Below are 20,156 nucleotides of genomic sequence, written 5' to 3' on the forward strand. Positions count from 1 at the left end.
CTGTACATTAGAATGAATAGTAACATGCTCTAGTTTACAGTTTGTACTTATGTACTTATTTAATCCATAAGACTCATGATCCAGTCAGTGGAAAATGATGCAAAATGCTAAACAGGAGTAAATCTGGAATTTATAAACTAACACTGATCATGGATTTCATGGCCCTATTAGCCTTACTATATGTATAAATACTGATGGTCACTTGAATATAACTTTATATACTTTATAAGAAGGATAAATTTACATAATGAACTGATTAAATGTAAAAATAAATAAATCATAGCAATTACATCCTGTGCTGAGCTGAATCCCGGACCTCTTCTAGTGCTTTATATTTCTAACCCATAATAACACATATTATCTAATAACTACATACAAAACAATGCAAAATGATGAAGTTATGAGTGAGGAGTGAAAATGTAGAGCTAAGTGTACTGCTCCTTTAGAATGTTTAACACGTTAAATAAAGCTGTAGAGATTAAAAACAGTGATATTTCAGTATATCAGTATATATATTATATACATGAGCGCTGATATTCAATGCATCTAAAAAGATCTTTCTGTGATTATAACTTGATTATAACTTAATGACAAGCTTTAGTGACATTATGTCTCCATATAACTGAGATAAAAACAAGGTATATGTTGTGTCCTTTCAACTTTACAAGCAAGTAAGTCTCCTATACCAATTTCCTTATCACTACACTGCCTTTAAAACATGAATTCTAAAGAAAAATTGCTTGCTATTAGCTATGGCTGTAGGAACGTTACTATGGTGTGTCTATTACTAACATGACAGTTAATGGTTAATGTGGTGAAAGTGGAGTATAACACTTATAATTATTATACAGATACTGTAGTAAACTGTCCTAATGACCATAAAGCACCACAGAAAGAACTACGTTAAGTAGACAGCTTTGTGTCAAGTACTCTATTCAGATAGTTTTATACTATAGTGAATGGAAAGATATTGTATCTCCATTAAAGACACAACAAAATTCTATATAACTTTGATTTGTATTCATAGCACAGACACACACATATACACAAACACACACACACACACACACACACATATATACACACAGCACTCACCTCCTCAGGCCGCTTGCATCCGTGAGGCGTATTTTAAGGAAACTGGTGGCACTGGGGGAAGTGTTAGCTATGCTTTTCGACAAAAAGGGGGAATTCCCGCATAGTGGTAGGGCCCTGATATTTTTTAAGCTCTAAAAAAAAAAAAAGGAGGGGGGACCTGCTGTTTGCTCAACAGTCTGCTTGGTTAAGTGTTAACACAGAGTGTGTGGATCAGCATGGACACACTCCACACTTTTACTATGTTCATGGTATGGTATGACTCCAGGAAGGAAACATTTACCTAAAAGCACAAGGTTAAACCCATCTGTTTGAGTGGATTATGCATACTGACTCTTAGTTCTGTGCAAAATTGAACATGAAGTCTATTCCAGCGCAAGAAAGATAGAAAGTACTTGAACAAAAGCTTCAAAAACTCCAAATTATGTACCGTAAGTGAATTATTTGCTATAAGTCTTTGTCCAAACAGATGGTTCAGGAATGTTACGTCATTTAGAGTGAATTTAAAGCCACTCTTTGACTAACTTTTTTTTGGAAGCACGAAGAATGACTCCTACCAAAAAAAGGAAAAACATTAATAAATAAATAAATAATAATAATAATAAGCAACAGTCAATGTACAGATGTTGAAATGCTAAACCATTATTTTTGCAAGAATTGCTTTTTCTAGCATACTTTTACACACTTCTGCATATTTTTATTTCAAATATATATATATATATATATATATATATATATATATATATATATATATATATACACTGTATACAGAAGTGCAAAAATCTACTTGTGTCAGTGAACTAGAACATGCTAAAATTCTGTTGCACAAATTCTGTTTCTTTTTTTTTTTTTATTTCTGCGTGTGTGTACTTGCAGGCATTTAGGTCAAACTGAAAACACAATCCTGATGGTTTATTTGCGTTTTTCTTCCTAATCGCACGTTGGTCTCGCTGCTGCTGCTGCCGCTGCTGCATAATCAATGCTGTCTGGGATGTTGGCCTAGTGCAGGGGATTTCCTAGGCTCACAAGTTCTTTTTTTTTTCTTCTTTCCTCTTTTAACTCAAAGATGGCCTGACAACAGCGCACACACACACACACACACACACACACACATGTATATACACACACACACACACAGACAAAAATGTGCACTCGAGCACACATGCACATATAAACACAGATGCAGATGTGAAGGGCCTCTTTGATACAAAATTCAAGACTAAATGTGCCTCAGAATTGTGTTCAGCACTCTACTGAACTGGAATGAACTCTCCTGTAGTTAAATTAAATTTCACTCAGTTCAGTTTAATCAAATTTCATTCCACTAACACACATCACGAAAGTGTTCCTCGCTGTGCTCGATGATACAGCCATCAGAACTGTAAGAATTGGCCAAAACCTGAAACATGGTCTTATTAAAAATGTATATGCAGTCAAATAAGTGAGTCTGTGATCTGCAAACGCCTTTTACTGAGCTATCTGATTATAGTACAGATGTTATAGTGAAGACTTTACATATGGAAGTGCATGCATTACATTACTAACAATGCAGTGCAGATAATACAGTACATTTATTGCAGTACTGACATTACTGACATTACAGTGCTGACATTAAAGGGAAGACATTACAGTGCTGACATTACACTACTGACATTACAGTACAGATGTTATAGTGAAGACTTTACATATGGAAGTGCATGCATTACATTACTAACAATGCAGTGCAGATAATAGAGTACAGTTATTGCACTACTGACATTAAGCTGCAGACAGTACTGACATTACACTACTGACATTAGAGTGCTGACATTACAGTACTGATATTACACTACTTACATTACAGTACTGATATTACAGTGCAGACATTATAGTATGGGCATTACAGTACTGACATTACATATGGAAGTAGACATACAGTGCATTGCAGACATTATATACAAAAGGAAAGACATTACAGTGCAGACATTACAGTGTTGACATTACAGTGCAAACAGCGCAGACATTACATATAGAAGTAAAGCCTCTACAGTATAATGTCTAACAATGCTGACATTCAATCACAAGGAAATTTCACACAGTTATAATGCTGAATAGTTTAAGAAAAAAAGATGAATTGCAGCAGGGAATTTCCTCAGGTCAAAGCATCTCCTTCCTCTTCCTCTCTGTAAGGCTGTAAGGTGCAAATATAAATAGAGATAGTGATAGAAGAGTGATAGAAGAGGATCGCTCTGCTTATCTCAGCTGTAAGTGCAGACATTATATATAGAAATAAAGACATTACAGTTCTGATATTATAATGCATACATTATGTAAGAAAGAACAGACATTACAGTGCAGAAATTAAAGTACAGACTTTACAGTACTGACATTACAGTGCAGATTTTACAGTACCGATATTACAGAGCAAACATTACAGTGCTGAAATAGAAGAAAAGCCATTATAGTACTGTCATTACATATGGAACTAGATATATAGTGAAGACATTATGCATACAGGGCATATATATATATATATATATATATATATATATATATATATATATATATATATATATATATATATATATATATATATATATATGTATATATACACACACACACACACACACACACACACACTGGTCAGTCAAGTAAAAAATCACTGGCAGGTGAAGTGAATAACACAGATTAACTTGTTACAATGGCACCTGTCAAGGAGTGGGATCTATTAGGCAGCAAGTGAACAGTCATTTCTCGAAGTTGATGTGTTGGAAGCAGGAGAAATGGGCAAGTGTAAGGATCTGAGCGACTCAGACAATGGACAAATTGTGATGGCTAGAAGACTGGGTCAGAGCATCTCCAAAACAGCAGGTCTTGTGGGGTGTTCCCGGTATGCAGTGGTTAATACCTACCAAAAGTGATCCATGGAAGGACAACGGGTGAACCAGAGACAGGGTCGTGGGTGCGCAAGGCTCATTGATGCACATGGGGAGCGAAGGATAGCCCGTCTGGTTCAAACCCACAGAAGAGCAGCTGTACCACAAAAATAGTGAAATATTTAATGCTGGCTATGATAGAAAGGTGTCAGAACACACACTGCATCACAGTTTGCTGCGTATGGGGCTACGTAGCCGCAGACCAGTCAGAGCGCCCATACTGACCCCTGTCCACGGCCAAAAGTGCCTACAATTGGCACGTGAGCATCAGAACTGGACCATGGAGCAAGAAGGTGGAAGGTGGAAGAAGGTGGCCTGGTCTGATGAATCATTTTTTCTTTTACATCATGTGGATGGCTGGGTGCATGTGCATCGCTTACCTGGGGAAGAGATGGCACCAGGATGCACTATGGGAAGAAGGTAAGCCGGCAGTGTGATGCTCTGGGCAATGTTCTGCTGGGAAACTTTGGGTCCTTCATGTATTCATGTATTCTGCATTTATGTGGATGTTACTTTGACACGTACCACCTACCTAAACATTGTTGCAGACCAAGTACGCCCCTTCATGTCGACGGTAATCCCTAATGGCAGTGGCCTCTTTCAGCAGGATAGTGCGCCCTGTCACACTGCAAAAATTGTTCAGGAATGGTTTAAGGAACATAACAAAGGTTCAAGGTGTTGACTTGACCTATAAATTCCCCAGATCTCAATCCAATGGAGCATCTGTGGGATGTGCTGGACAAACATGTCCGATCCGTGGAGACCGCACCTCACAACTTACAGGACTTAAAGGATCTGTGCCAGATACCACAGCACACCTTCAGAGGTCTTGTGGAGTCCATGCCTCGACGAGTCAGAGCTGTTTTCACAACACAAGAGAGACCTACACAAGATTAAGCAGGTGGTTTTAATGTTAAGGCTGATCAGTATATATATGTGTATATAAGGAAAGACATTGCAGTACTGATATATTACATATGGAAATAAAGATATTACAATACAGAAATTACTTATATGACATTACATATGAAAGTACATATGTTAAAGGTACATATGTTACAACACATACAGTATGGAAGTACAGACACACTAAATATAGAAATATGTTTGTGAAATGTAACAACTTTTAAAGCAAATGTAAGTAGGGTTGTGGCTCACAGTGATAACATCATAAAACTGTTATATACGACAATTTAACTTTGTACAACTTTCCACACCTGCAAAGATCCCTGCAAATGCAAATGACTCTTTACACCAATTCACAGTGAGCACCCAGACCACATATAAGAACATAGGGGCCTCTTTAGGTGAGGATGTGGATCAGTGTGTTGGGGCCTCTTTTTTAAGTGTAGCTGTCAGGCATAATCTGCATGGCCAGAAACATATTCAGTAATATGACTAGTAATGTTCATATTAACAATGAAATCCTTTGTGATAGCATAGACTTTTATTGAGTCACATTTATTAAGTGTAATACTGTATTCATAAGCTTAACACTGACATAATAATGGTCTATTAACAATGAAAAACGTGAGAAAATGTCTAACAACGCTGATTCTCAACCACAAGGAACTTTCACACTGTTATCATGCTGGATAATTTGAGATTTCTGCATTACATATAGAGAAAAAAAAAAGATGAATTGCAGCAGGGAATTTCCTCAGGTCAAAGCGTCTCCTTCTGCTTCCTCTCTGTCAGGTGCGAATGTAAATAGAGGTAGTGATTGAAGAGGATTGCTCTGCTTATCCCAGCCGTGAGCACAGACAGAAACAAATCCCCACTGATGGGTTTTGTGTGCGTGTGTGTGTGTTAATATTCTTATAAAAACCACACACAGTTAAGCCATTGTTAAACCCATACTATATTTCAGTCAAGTTAAAATAGAGATTAGCACAAAAGCTCAACTAATGCTAGTCACTTTACACTTGTTAGCATAAAATTGCAACATAGATTTTTTTAGTGACTAAAATTCCCAAATGATGCAGCTTGGAAATAATGATTTTACAACACATATAGTTATTAGGGGCCAAGCAACAGTTTTGTAAGTATTACAGCCAGTCCACAACACAATAGTTTGTGGACATCAGACCTATATGTGGTTCTTCCCCATACTGTTGCCACAAAGTCTGAAGCACACAATTGTATAGAATGTCTTTGTATGCTGTAGCATTACAATTTCCCTTCACTGGAACTAAGAGGCTGAAACCTGTTCCAGCATGACAATGCCCCTGTGCACAAAGCGAGCTCCATGAAGACATGGCGTGTGAAGGTTGGAGTGGAAGAACTCGAGTGTCCTGCACAGAGCCCTGACCTCAACCCCACTGAACACCTTTGGGATGAACTGGAACACCGACTGAACCCCAGACCTCCTCACCAACATCAGCGCCTGATCTCACTAATGCTCTTGTAGCTGAATGATCACAAATCCCCACAACCACGCTCCAAAATCTAGTGGAAAGCTTCCCAGAAGAGTGGAGCTTATTATAACAGCAACGTGGGGACTTAATCTGAAATGGGATGTTCAACAAGCTCATATGGGTGTGATGGTCAGGTGTCCACATACTTTTGGTCAAAAAAAGGAAATTTTATTTGACTTATTTCCAAAATTTTGGAGCTTTAAATAGGCTGGCTATTTGGTTGGGTCAAGGTTGGGTGCCAACATTGTGCCACCATAAATTTGTCCATTGGGCCAACGTTGGGCCACCAGGGATGACAGACATTCACTCACTTCTCTCTCTCTCTCTCTTTCTCTCTCTCTCTCTCTATCATACCATGATACCACTCAGTTTTAAAGTATATAAATGTATGTGGTTCGTGGCCAGCGTTCCCAGGAAAGACCAGGCGACGTTTCTCCAATCTTCAACTGTCCAGTTTCTAGTCTGTGCCCACTGTAGCCTCAGATACCTGTTCTCAGCTGATGTGGTCTTCTGCTGTTGTTGCCCAACCACCTCAATGTTCGAACGTGTTGTGTGTTCTGAGAGCATAGCGTATATATACTGTGCATTAATTTTGTAGGGTATTACAGTAGGGCATTATTTTTTATTACAGTTGATTAGTTTACCTACGATTTTCAAATAAATAGAATAAAAGAAACAAGCGTTACATTAAATAAAATGCCTACATCTTTATATTTAAAGGTTTCTTCATCATCTACTCTCATATGGTAGCGTGACTCTAAAGGAGTGTATCAAGTGTAAAACAAATGTGTCTAATTAGAGTGAGTCGGACTGGCCTTTTCCAGGTAGAGCTAGAATTTTTTCCCAATAAAATAAATAGTCACAAACAATTCTCAGTTCACGTAACTATTCCTCACTTAGATTTTCTAATTCTAGAGAATTTAACTTGCAGACAAAATAAAAAAAACTTGCTATATGTATAGATGGCAACTTGCTATATGTATAGATGCTTAATTACTGTAAAGAAATTATTAAAAAAATATATAGGTTTGAAATAGTTAAGAAGATGAAATCCATACACATACAGTACCGTGCAAATGGAAAGAAACTCTGTGAAATGAAAATGCTTTCAAAAATAATGAAAGGAAAAATGTTTACATATCATATAAATATCAAATAAGTGCGAATAGCAGTAAACAATATAAAATTAATTCAAATCAATATTTGGTGTGACTGAATTTGCCTGTAAAACTGGTTTATACTTAATTAATTAATGCATTTAGAAACCTAAAATTTTACTGACACGATGTTAAAGACATAAAATAAACATTTTATGCAAACTTTCTAGCAAAAAGCTAAACTTCCTCACAGTACTGTGTACATGCAGTACACATATATGTATATTCAGTTTATATGTGTAGATCTCACCAGAAGTAGAAGTAGATCTACTGGTTAGCATAAAATTCCAACACTGAAGTTTTTAGCAATTTAAATGTGATTCATATACAGTATGTGGCACTGAAATCCACATTTCACATACTATACAGTGCATATGTGTTTATTTTGCAGAGAATAAATGCACTCATAAATGCACTCACTAGCATATACAGAAATAAGGTATACTTATTTTTAACTTTATGTAGCTTTATGTAGCCCTGTCAATATTCACTGAACAAAATAATGAAACCTGAGAGCAGTAGGATCAACATTTTTATTTCGTTGTTCACTTTAGTGAGACGTTATTCTGAGCTTTATTACTCAAAAGCACTGATGGAGTAATTACACTTCAATTCCATCTTCACATGAAGCCACTGAGTAAAACGGTAAAAAATAAAACTGATTCACAAGACACAGTGACAGCGGCAGGGTTGAGCTGGGGAGGGAGCAGTTCAAAGGTCATCAGCTTTGGCATAACTGTGGCGACAGCAATCACAGCACATCAGGTTTGGTGAAAGAGGACCGGATCACAGCGCAACGTCTGCTAGCCCGACACGGCTCAGACTCCTAATCCTCACCACCGCAGAGGATTAGCAGGGTTTTACGGTAATCTCCTGATGTGTCTCCCTGGAAACACAACATTATACCACGTTCAGTAAAGCAGTTTCTAAAACAAATAATAATTTAGATTTTAGTTGTATTAACTTGTTAAAGCACAACAGGTGAAGGCTGTGAAGAGAAAAAATGGCTTTATAACGTTTTCATTCTTACACACACACACACACACACACACACACACACACACACACATATATATGTTTTTTTTTTTTTTACGCAAGGATAAGTTTGGCGAAAAATACAATGTACACAATGTTCTCCGCTCACAAATTTTGCAGATGATTATATAGTTTCAGTTCAGACATTTTGTTGTTTTTTTTTCAATCAAATAAAAACTGTTCTTGTACAAAATAATTTCTACACAATTGAGATTTTGTAGATTGTTGGTGTCATCTGAAGTGAGCATATGAATATTTAAATATGTATTTGTTTTTTTGTAAATTACTTCTTAGCTAAACTAAAACTAAAGATGCAAATCACCAAACAATTATTTAGAGTAAAAGGAAAAATTGTGTACATATGAATTTTCACAGAATTATTCTTTTAATAATAATAATCATCATCATCATCAACATCATCATCATAATCATAATCAATCAAACATACAAACAAACAATCAGATAATACATAATAATGTCTGTGAAGGTTTGCAGTTATCCAGGCCATTTTAAAACATCTAGTATCAGTAGTATCTAGTATTCAAGCTGCTTGCTGTTAGAATAATGTTAATAATTATGATCTCTGTCATTTCTAAGTGAGATCACAGACATACAGTGTGCACATCCTTAAAATGCAATTTATTAATTTATAGCAGCAAGACACTTTCATGTGTTAGGTCTCACAGATGTTCCTTCATTATCAAGGAATAAAAAGGGTCAGATTGTGTTTGTTAAGATATTAATAATGAAAATAAAGTCCTCTGAGCAGCTTTTCTTCTTTTTTCTTGATATAGATTACATGGTCACTTGCACTGTACTCCATACTAACTCACTTTCTCTTCCTGGCACTTTATCAGTGCTACACTTTCATTTGCATGTCCATTAGAAGCTAACTGCATTTCCTTTGCTTTATACTTTGTATCTAAATCTAATCTAAATCTAATCTAATGTTATAACTCTGCATGTCCTACACTGAGACTAGGGTCATAGCAACAGTTTTTGTGAAGCTGTTTTTTTTATTGTTTAGGACTGTTGTCTTGCTGCAGGATACACCCACTTTTCATTTTTAGCTTCTTTGTATTTGTAGAAAAATTGTCAAAGACAGGTATGATTTCCATTTTAGCATTCAAAAATGATGAGGGTGCAAACTCTTGCACTCAGCTGCTTCAAATGAGACAATTTTGGATAAAAGATGAAATATCTATGGAGCATAAATCTTCACCCAGGAGCAGGTACTATAATACTGTAATTTACTATGAGACTGTAAGTTACTATGAGACTGTATGTTACTATAAGCTGAGATTTGTCTTTTTAACTTTATGTTAAAGCTGATACTAAAACTGTCTAATATCTAATATATCTGACAGTTTTAGTATCAACTTTAACATAAATCCATGTTATAAGCTATAAGTATCTATTTGGATCTGCCTTTTCCTGTTAGAGCTAGAATTTCTTTCCAATAAAATAAAAAAGTCATAAATATTTCTCAGTTCACTTTTACCTATTTCTTACTTAGATTTTCAAATTCCAGAGGATTGAACTTGAACCCATTTCTTGAAGTTTAATCAACAATGGTCAAAACCATTTGGCAGTATAGAGTAAACTGGATGTTTACTAACCTGGCAAGTGTACTGTATGTACATTGGATATAAAAAGTCTACACATCCCTGTAAAAACTGCAGGTTTCTGTTATGTAAAAAAATGAAACAAGATAAATCATGTCTGATCTTTTTTTCACCCTTTAATCACATGTTCAAAAGTAATTATCATACAGCTGTCATCAATGAAGTGATTCTGATTAACCCCAAATAAAGATCAGCTGTTTCTATAGGATTTTCCTCACATATTGGTTTCATCTAACTGTCCACAAAGAGGATCTGATTGTCAAAAGGTAATGATCAGGAGAGAGGTACAAAAGAATTTCCAAAATGTTAGATGTACCATGGAACACCGTGAAAGCCATCATCAACAAGTCATCACCAAGAACAGGACAACAAAAAAATGACAAAAGGACAAGAAGAGAATTTATCAAGGAGTCTGCCAAGAGACCTACAGCAACTTTATAGGAGCTGCAGGAATATCTGGCAGGTACTGGTCGCTCCCTGTATGTGACAACAATCTCTCGTGTTCTTCACATGTCTGGGCTATGGGGCAGGGTGAAAAAAACACCCAAACATACACCAAACCACGTGGCAAAATGTGTTATGGTCTGATGAGACCAAGGTAGAACCTTTTGGGCATAATTCTAAAAGATATATTTGGTGCAGAAACAAGACAGCTTATCACCCAAAGAACACCATTCCCATGGTGAAGCATGGTGGTGGCAGCATCATGCCATGGGGCTGATTCTCTTCAGCTGGGCCCGGAGCTCAAGTCAAGATAGAGGGAATTATGGATAGCTCCAAATACTATCTATTGTGACACAAAGTTGCAGGCCTCTGTTAGACTGGTAAGGATGAAAAAAAAAAATTTCAGCACGATAATGGCCGAGAAACAAAAAGCCGAGTCAGCAAAAGGAGTGGCTTCAGAAGAAGAAGATGAAAGATGAAAAAACACTGAGTGCTGTTTTCCGAAGAAAAAGGAGCTTTAACAAAGTATTAGTTAAGGGGTGTGCACACTTATGCAACCAGGTTATTGCAAAGTTTTTCCTTTTTTCCCCTAAAATTTTTATGTGTGTTTTTCACCCGAATTGTGTGAAAATCTGACATGATTTATCTTGGGTTCAAAAAAACCTGCAATTTCAACAAGGGTGTGTAGTGTGTACTTTTTATATCCACTGTATTTACTGTATTAAATGGTAACATCTAGTTTAAGGAACACATACTTCACAAGAGGTTAATTAAGGTCTTATTATTTGTTTAATTAAGCTCAAATAAGATACTATTCACTATGTAATACTTTTTTTTCATCAATATATGTATTGGTACATAGCTGGAGATATGTTATATGAAAATCTCTAATAATCATATTATTAGTTGTGGTAGTGTATAATAAATGTTTTATTAAAAGACTGTTATATAAATTGGTGAGCATTAAAAAATAATAATCTCAGTTCACATCTTATTAGTTCTAATCCTTCATGTTATAGCTTTAGGTTCTAAGTGACGTCTGCAGTTTATGGTTGAATGTGTTATGGTTTATGGTGTTATGTGCACCTTAATATAAAGTGTTACCTATTAAATGTATAGAATACTGGAAATAAAGATACAATGCAAAAAAAAATGCAAAGATTGCAATGAACATCTGTGTAGCATGAATTTTCACGCTGATTTTAAAAAAAAGGATCGTAACTCATAACGCAGTCTTTGTTTTGTCTCTCCAGTGAAGTTTTGTCTGCATGTAAACACACAGGCGTGTAGCAGCTGCGAAACACTCTGCACAAATAGTTCCTGCACCATCTGCCAACTGACGACGTAGATTTAAGTGTTTTTAAAGATGTCTGTGATACTCATGGGAACATACAGAATCGAAACGGTTTTGCAGTGCTTCGTTTGGACACTGTTTTGCACTTTGTCAAACCCTATCAGTCAGAAACCCATTTTAAACGCAGGTTATTATTTATCTTCAAAGGGAGTTTTGATGGTAGAGCCGGTGTAGACCTGTTAGAGCGCACTTCCTGTCTCGGCGCTCTGCACCAATCTGACGCTGCATGCTGAGGAAGTTGAGCGCACTGGGGAAATTCCTAAACAGCTGAGCTGAGCACACACACCACAGAAACCTGCTGTGCTCTCCGTTCCCCCCTCCTCTTCAACCCCAAAGAGGATGTGCAACGTTCACACATGTACAGAACAGGACATCTTGCACACAACTCCTTCATTCATACATACACAACACATACACACATACACACATACACACACACAGACACACAATGCTGAAATACAGGGACACTTACGACCATCGTCTCTACCTGGATGAACTCGTGCAGCGAGGCATCATGAGTGTCCTTGAACTCTTTGCGGATGTTGAAGAGGTCGATCTCGGAGCGAGACACCATGATGCGGATCAGGGCTCGGTCGTCTGTGCCCAAACCCTGCAGAGACAGGAACAACATGGTCGCATATTTATTATGTGAATCTAAGGAAGCACATTGAGGTTGAAGGCTTGTTTACAACATGCCGAGTTAATACCAAAGACCACACAATCCACACACAAAACATGACCTTTTATTGGCTCGAGATATAACATCCTGTGTAGCTCTGAGGGCACATAAAATATACAGTACCAACTAACATTTGTGAGTGTGTGTGTGTGTGTGTATTAATATCACAATGAACATCCCTGCAGTGGGTGAGGCCAATTTCACATGCACAAAATTCTAGCATCTCAGAGATCTGCTGCCATGATTAAGAGTTACACGTGTATACTTGTAGTCTGATTGAAATCTGATTGCTGTTTTAAATGTCACATACAAATCAGCTCATAATACTTAATCGACTTCCTGAGCTATTCCCCATTCCCCGATTGCTGTGACATGATGCAATACAAGGGTTTTGGTTATAACATGGGGTTTGGTTATTATGTATAATGCCAGTTTTAGCATCATATAATTTATGAAGCAATGTTTGTGAAAGGTTTTGGTTATAATGTAATGAGTAGAGAGGGAGTTTTGATTACAACAGCACGTATTGGAAGGGTTTTGGATATGATGTAATGCAGGGGTTCCCAAACGTCTTGGCCAAACAACCCCAAATGGACATTATGAATATTCTGTGACACCAAGCCTTGACCACCTAAATTTTTTTTAAAATTCCAGATTCCTGCGAAATATGTACATTGCATTTTGTCAGTAAAATACAGTATGTGTAACAAAAGTGACCGAAAGCCAAAGGAATATTCCTTGCACTGGCTTAGCAGCCTAGTGGGAAGGGTGGACTAACACACCTTTTCAAAAAGTCAAAAATGGTTATGGTTTTGGTTATAATGTAATGGATTAGGAGAGTTTTGGTTATAATGTAATGGATTGGGAGTGTTTTGGTTATAATGTAATGGATTAGGAGAGTTTTGGTTATAACGTAATGGATTAGGAGAGTTTTGGTTATAATGTAATGGATTGGGAGAGTTTTGGTTATAACGTAATGGATTGGGAGAGTTTTGGTTATAATGTAATGGATTGGGAGCGTTTTGGTTATAACGTAATGGATTGGGAGCGTTTTGGTTATAACGTAATGGATTGGGAGAGTTTTGATTATAACGTAATGGATTGGGAGAGTTTTGGTTATAATGTAATGGATTAGGAGAGTTTTGGTTATAATGTAATGGATTGGGAGAGTTTTGATTATAACGTAATGGATTGGGAGAGTTTTGGTTATAATGTAATGGATTAGGAGAGTTTTGGTTATAACGTAATGGATTGGGAGCGTTTTGGTTATAACGTAATGGATTGGGAGAGTTTTGGTTATAACGTAATGGATTGGGAGCGTTTTGGTTATAACGTAATGGATTGGGAGTGTTTTGGTTATAATGTAATGGATTGGGAGAGTTTTGGTTATAACATAATGGATTGGGAGCGTTTTGGTTATAACGTAATGGATTGGGAGAGTTTTGGTTATGACAGTTTATTAGAATGGTTTTCCTTTGGACTTTTTGTTTTCTGTTATGGCATTATGCTGTATATTGGGAGGGGTTTTGCTGATGACTTAATAATTGGGCTGTTGACAGACATCTTAATCAATCTAGACTGTCTTTCTCAAAGCACTGCAGCACAAAGATCATCATTAAATGGTAGACATCACATCGAGCAATCTCTGCTTTTGGGAAACTAAAATAAGATATAGCTTGGGAAGCATTAAACTGTAGCTCACTGGGTCTATACAGAACTTGAACGCCATGATTCATACTGTGGACAAAAAATCAGTGGTCTGATGTCAGCACTTTAGTCACTCCGGAATTATCTGGAAAAGTGACTTTTGCAGATTTTGCAAACAGGAGATTATATATCACTAGGCCTTAATGGATTGGGAGCATTTTGGTTCTAACGTAATGGATTAGAAGTGGTTTGGTTATAACGTAATGGATTGGGAGCGTTTTGGTTATAACGTAATGGATTGGGAGTATTATGGGTTTGCAAATTTTGCAAGATTACATACCACTAGGCCTTGACTGAAATGAAATGTTTGATATTATTATAGTGACCCTGGTCATACCTTCATGGCTTTGTACAGGCGGTCTGCAAAGTAAGACGGCTGGTTCTTCACACTCCGCACTAAAACAAGGAAAGACATCGATGTTGTAAAATACTGACTATAGCTGAAGACCAAAGCCGCTATTCACTTAGCTTAACAGTCCAACGTCTTGCAAGAAGATTCTTACCAATAGCAAACATGGCATTTTTGACGTCCCCAGACATCTCCTTCTTAATGATCTGTTCAATGTCCTTGTTGGAGCACTTGACGAATTCCTGGAACACTATGGGGAGAAGACCAGGAATTAGCTATGGTGTTGTATTATTACCACCCAGAGAATATGGCCAAATTATGCCCTCTTGGGGCCATATTCCGAGTTGGTGACGTCAAAAGTTACATTATTATTTATACAGGAAGAGTTACTCATATTCAGAGTTGGGTTATGACCACGTTATGCACAGTAGATTTTCTGTGCTCCCCATTCAGATTCTGCAAAGCACCTGTGTGTCTCCAAACACAGACTTTTCTACTGTGTGTCTGTTCTCCTTTAATACAAATAACACTAACTATTCTGTGGGGGGAAAAAAAAGCGCTACCTTTTCTCAGATGCGGGAAACTCCTTGTGCACAGGATGCTCATGAACTTATCGATCCTCTCATCAGAGTCGGCATTGCAGGCATCTGCCAAAGCCTGAAAAAAGGAAAGAGAAGTTGTTCAGTCCAGCACTGACGCATGACCTCCTCTGATTTGGAGTGCTCAAAAATTCTCACTTTGCTAATAATAAATAAAGGAAAGCTATTTGAGGCCTTTTGGCATCATACAAATAGATCCACTAGAATTTGACCATCATGCATGATGACGTTAATGTTCGAATAAGTGCTGCCTTAACATGAACTTGGTTCCCTTTTTTCGGCTAAACTTAGTAGTATGACATCAGTAGGACCCAAAATTAACACAGCTAGTTTCGAAATACATATCTGTGGTGTTTTCCAAATAGAGTCTACCCTACAACATGCTAGCACAACTAATGTCTGTGATATCTGTGATATCTGTCATGTCCCACTCACCTGGGAATCTTCCAAAACTTTGGCCATGTCAGCTGGACCTTCTTCACGAGCTCCCTGCATACACACGGGGTGTAAATAATCAATCATTGAGAACAGTTAAAAACCTTCACCTTATGTGTATATGTGAGCGAGCGGCTAACCTGCGCCAGGGAAACCAGGATGCGACAGAAGTGTCCTGAAGTGTCCGAGTGGATGGCGTCTTCCAGACTCTTCTTAAAGGCTGTGGTGTGAAACGAGGGGTGAAATATAAACTCTTTCTGCTTTCTGAAATGTAAACGCTTATAAACAGCATTTTAAGGTCGGTAGGAGGTTCAGCAGACTCTGAACTCTCTTTAAAGATAATTTTAATGATAATGGTGATAATGATTTTAATGATGATAATAATAAGAAGAAGAAGAAGAGAGAAGAAGAAGAGAAAATGAGATTTAATTGGTTCTTCAGATCAAGAAGTTTAATTAGTGAGTCAAAATGTGTAAATTTGGATTTTAAAATGTGTATTAATATAGAATATGAGAAGAATGTAACCAGTTGCTGCTGGTGCCTTGTGCTTTAATACTGTTTTTAACACAGTCTGATTGACGTTTCCTCTTACGGGAATCCCCACCACCATCTTACAGGCGGTGCCATTACTTTATCAGCTCAAGTGAAGTTTGGTAAACGAGGGCTTGTAACACAGAGTCAAAATATCTCCAATATATCCAAGAATGCATTACAATCTGATGAATGTCTTTCTCAAATGAATAAAATATTTCAAATCCACCTCCCTATAATCTCTGACAGTATTTTCACTTATAAAGAGCTATTACATAATGACATTCAAGCATTTATTTTCATATATTTAAGATTGATATCCAACTAATAAAAAATGATCATAATATTCAGGGAAATATTTGAGAGGTTCTAAGAAGGATAAAAAAAAACACTTCTGTAATGATCTAAAAACATATGCTGTGATAAAGGGTTGCATTAACATTTCCATAATGTTAGTTTTTGTCTAACTAGGAATGTTGTGCTTGCAATATGTGTGTTTTTAGAACATTGCAGAAACGTTATTTCTACAACATTAAAATCTAACATTCGAAGAACATCTCAAATACTTTCAAGATTGATACCAATGTTATTGTAATGTTAGTGCAATGTTCTACAAAGGTTTGCTTGGCAATGTTATTAGAACTTTGCACACATTCCCAGTTAGACCAAAAGTAACATTATGAAAATTTTAACACAAACATTCTTACAAAGAAATATCTTGCAGTAATGTTGTAGGAACGTATATAAGCATTATGTAAAAAAAAAAAAAAAAAACGTTCTCAGAACACCCAGAAAACGTTGAAGTATCCTAAAGTAATGCAGACCAAGATCAAATATTTCTTTCCGTAGAAAGACATACTTCCAAAAGTAACAATGACGGATGAGGAGGAGAAACATGACATGATATTAGTAGATATTGTTATTTTTTTATGCAGTCAAAAATCCATACATATTCTGGCACAAAGAAAGAAGCTTAAGGATAAACACAATTTTGTCTTTTTAGTGATAGTGATGAATTGGGTACCAAAAGCTCAAAATAGTCACATGACTTGAACTTAAGCGAATAAAGAAATGGCAATAGCTGCATTCTTACTATAAGAAGTTCAATAACATTAGGTAATGCTGAAATGCTAGTTAGTTAACATTATGCAAGCTACCAGTTTGTCATTTACAAAAGTCTAATGCCAAGATGTTGGTCTCTTTCTTTCCTTCTTTTAACAGGAAGCATTTTTTTTACTGTTACACAAGACAAAAAAGTACATTTAATTTGAAACATTCTTCCAGCTATTTCTATGTTTTTTTTACATTCCATGGATGTTCAGTTAGTTTTGTTTACTAGAGTTTCTTTAATTGATTTGTTTCTTTAGTTTACATGTAAGTCATGCCGTACAGTTTGTTATTTTAGCAACCAAACACCAGTCACTTTCACGACAGCAATGAATGAGTTGAATAGAGAAATGCGACAGAGGTTTGGCGTCATTGGGCGTACACTGGAAAGGTGTTTTTCCCGCCTCCACATGTTCACAAATTGGACCAGCCTTTGCTTTGCTTTATCTTCATTAAAGTAAGAGCAGATGAGGCTAAATTGTGATTAAATTGTGTAGGGATTTGCTCGGATATTTTAAATATATTCATAAATAAAGCTAAAATGCACATAAGTCATGATTTCTAGATTTAAAACGAGTACCTGGAAGTATTTATTATAAGTATTTATTTCATGGAAATGGAACTAAATGTGAATGAAAGAAATAATTTTCAATTATACAAGTACAAATTGTGAAAATTTATACTCGTATAGTAACAAAGTACACTTACATAACTTCTTTCCACCTCACAGAAGAGAGGTGCAGCTTCTGTGTTATGTGATAAATGATAAAATATGTATTTTATTGATTATTTATTGAATTTATTGAAAGGATCTGATCGTCCTCATCAGTGTTTGTTCTTACTCAAGTAGTTTTTCGACTATTACTCTTACTTGTGTTGTTCCTTTTATTTAAAGGAAATATATTTGCAGTACCTTGAGGTTTCGGATGCTCTATATACACAGCTCTGCTAACCATAAACCAGCTTGGATCAGCAAAGAATTCATGCTGCTTTAAGCTGTTTTTTTTCTAACCCTAACCCCCAGCAGGAATTGTATCTATTTGAACCAGCTGATGTAAATTTAATACTTTATTCCACTAGCTTATGTCCAGTGAAAGGAAAACTCCACCATGAAACACGGTAAATGTGTTGAAATATTTGTCATGTGTTTAGTGATTCTGGTGCTGACGTGTTGGCTGGTGCTGTATTTTCATTGTTCCTGTGAGAAGGTAATGGTTGTGTGTTGCTCTGAGGTTGCAGGAGGACATTGTTATTGCTAGCACAGCTACAATGGCATTTAATAGGAGAAAAAAACTTCCAATGACCTTTCAACTTTCAAGTTTTCTTCAGCTTTATCCTTCACCTTTGTCCTGCAAGTGGCCACTCACACACATCACTAGATGATACCCGTTGTCCTGATTCATGAAGGGAAGTGTTCAAGGGTGTGTTCGAGACAGTAATGCCTCAAAGCTGTGAGGAGTTAGCGGTGTGTGATGCTTCCCCCTGGAGGACATTGCTAATGTACCACATTATTTATTTGAAAGCACAAACGAGTACTTGGCTGCTTCTGCAGAAAGAAGCACTGAATCCAGCTCTCTTTAGCACACACAAGCTATCTGGTCCTGGTCTCAAGCAGAAGTCCACCATTTTCTCTCAGCCTTCAGTGATTATTTCTCTTGATAGCTTTTTGTTTTTCTGTTTCATGTCTCACCTTTCTGATAGGCAGCACACATGGCCTGGATCTCCTGATTGCTCCTCGTTACCAGGATCTCAATCAAGGCGTGTTCATCTGTTCCAGCACCCTAAACACACACACACACACAAGCAGGATCGTTACACTGAAGGAAATAAGCTGAAAAACGACGTCATACTGGATTGAATTCATCTGGATCCAAAATGAATTCAAACTAATTTACATCAGAGTTTTACAACACACTGCTTGATGATTCTTCTGATACGGCTGAATCAATAAGTCAATAAAATCAAAATCAGAACCTTTCGTCACAAATTTCCTCTCTCAGCACAACCACAGCGAGGTGGTGTCGTTTTGTTTTGCGTTCTCGCCTGCCTTTGTTTTTATATTTCCATGTGCTTCTTTTTCCTGTTCTTGTTCTGTCTTCACCCCGTCCTATCATTGGTGTGTTACCTGATTGTCTGCACCTGTTCTGTGTTTCGGTCTTTGATTAGTTTGTTTGTTTATTTATACACTACTAGTCTTATCATGCTATTTGTATTTGCATTAAGAACTACGACTTTTTTGGGTTCAGGCGTGTTTAAGTTACAAAGTGAGAAAAAACATGGACGCCTCCATGAAAGCGTGTGTTTTGTTAGTAACAAGCTAGCCAGCTAGTGATTATGAGTCACACCCTGGATAAAGCAAAATTGCAGTTCATTTTTTTTTCTCAACTGTACAAATTATGTTACAACAAAGAAAAACTATTTTTTTCAGTTGAGAAAAACTGCAAAAATTATTTGCAACAACAATTTTTTGTTTCATCCATGGTAAATTTTTTCCAGTGAAACCAATATGTCTATGTTGATAGATCTAAAGTAAACACTACTATAAAGTCATTTACAGTAGTGATGTGAGATTTTTTTTACTGTTGATGGTGTGAGCGGCCATGGTGATGTGACGTCATATGCAAAACTCAGGGATTGAGGAGACTTTCCTGAAGAGGAATTCCATGTTGAGGGGGATTTTTTTGTTTTTCCCTAGTCAGAGTCCCTAGTC

General features: G+C 36.7%; 2 protein-coding genes across 3 annotated transcripts in view; both read right to left on the reverse strand.

Annotated features, from left to right (window-relative positions):
• Window positions 1-1,225, reverse strand: part of tnip1 (TNFAIP3 interacting protein 1) — a 53,618-nt gene extending 52,393 nt beyond the window's left edge. The window contains exon 1 of the mRNA XM_053236819.1: window positions 1,096-1,225. The gene's annotated coding sequence lies outside the window, so the exon portion shown is untranslated. The remainder of the gene's footprint in view (window positions 1-1,095) is intronic.
• A 6,875-nt stretch (window positions 1,226-8,100) lies between these two features.
• The window catches only part of anxa6 (annexin A6), a 35,556-nt gene continuing 23,500 nt past the window's right edge, over window positions 8,101-20,156 (reverse strand). The window contains exons 18-25 of one of the 2 annotated variants that reach the window (XM_026947343.3): window positions 19,137-19,227; window positions 15,949-16,028; window positions 15,809-15,862; window positions 15,338-15,431; window positions 14,929-15,024; window positions 14,763-14,821; window positions 12,527-12,649; window positions 8,101-8,467 (exon numbers count right to left, since the gene is read on the reverse strand). In XM_026947343.3, coding sequence (XP_026803144.1) covers window positions 8,408-8,467; window positions 12,527-12,649; window positions 14,763-14,821; window positions 14,929-15,024; window positions 15,338-15,431; window positions 15,809-15,862; window positions 15,949-16,028; window positions 19,137-19,227 — 657 coding nt within the window. In that variant the 3' untranslated portion in view covers window positions 8,101-8,407. Of the gene's footprint in view, window positions 8,468-12,511; window positions 12,650-14,762; window positions 14,822-14,928; window positions 15,025-15,337; window positions 15,432-15,808; window positions 15,863-15,948; window positions 16,029-19,136; window positions 19,228-20,156 lie in introns of both variants that reach the window. The other variant, XM_026947342.3, reaches the window with a different exon arrangement.

Source organism: Pangasianodon hypophthalmus, chromosome 9, assembly GCF_027358585.1.
Source record: "Pangasianodon hypophthalmus isolate fPanHyp1 chromosome 9, fPanHyp1.pri, whole genome shotgun sequence".
Classification (NCBI taxonomy): domain Eukaryota; kingdom Metazoa; phylum Chordata; class Actinopteri; order Siluriformes; family Pangasiidae; genus Pangasianodon; species Pangasianodon hypophthalmus.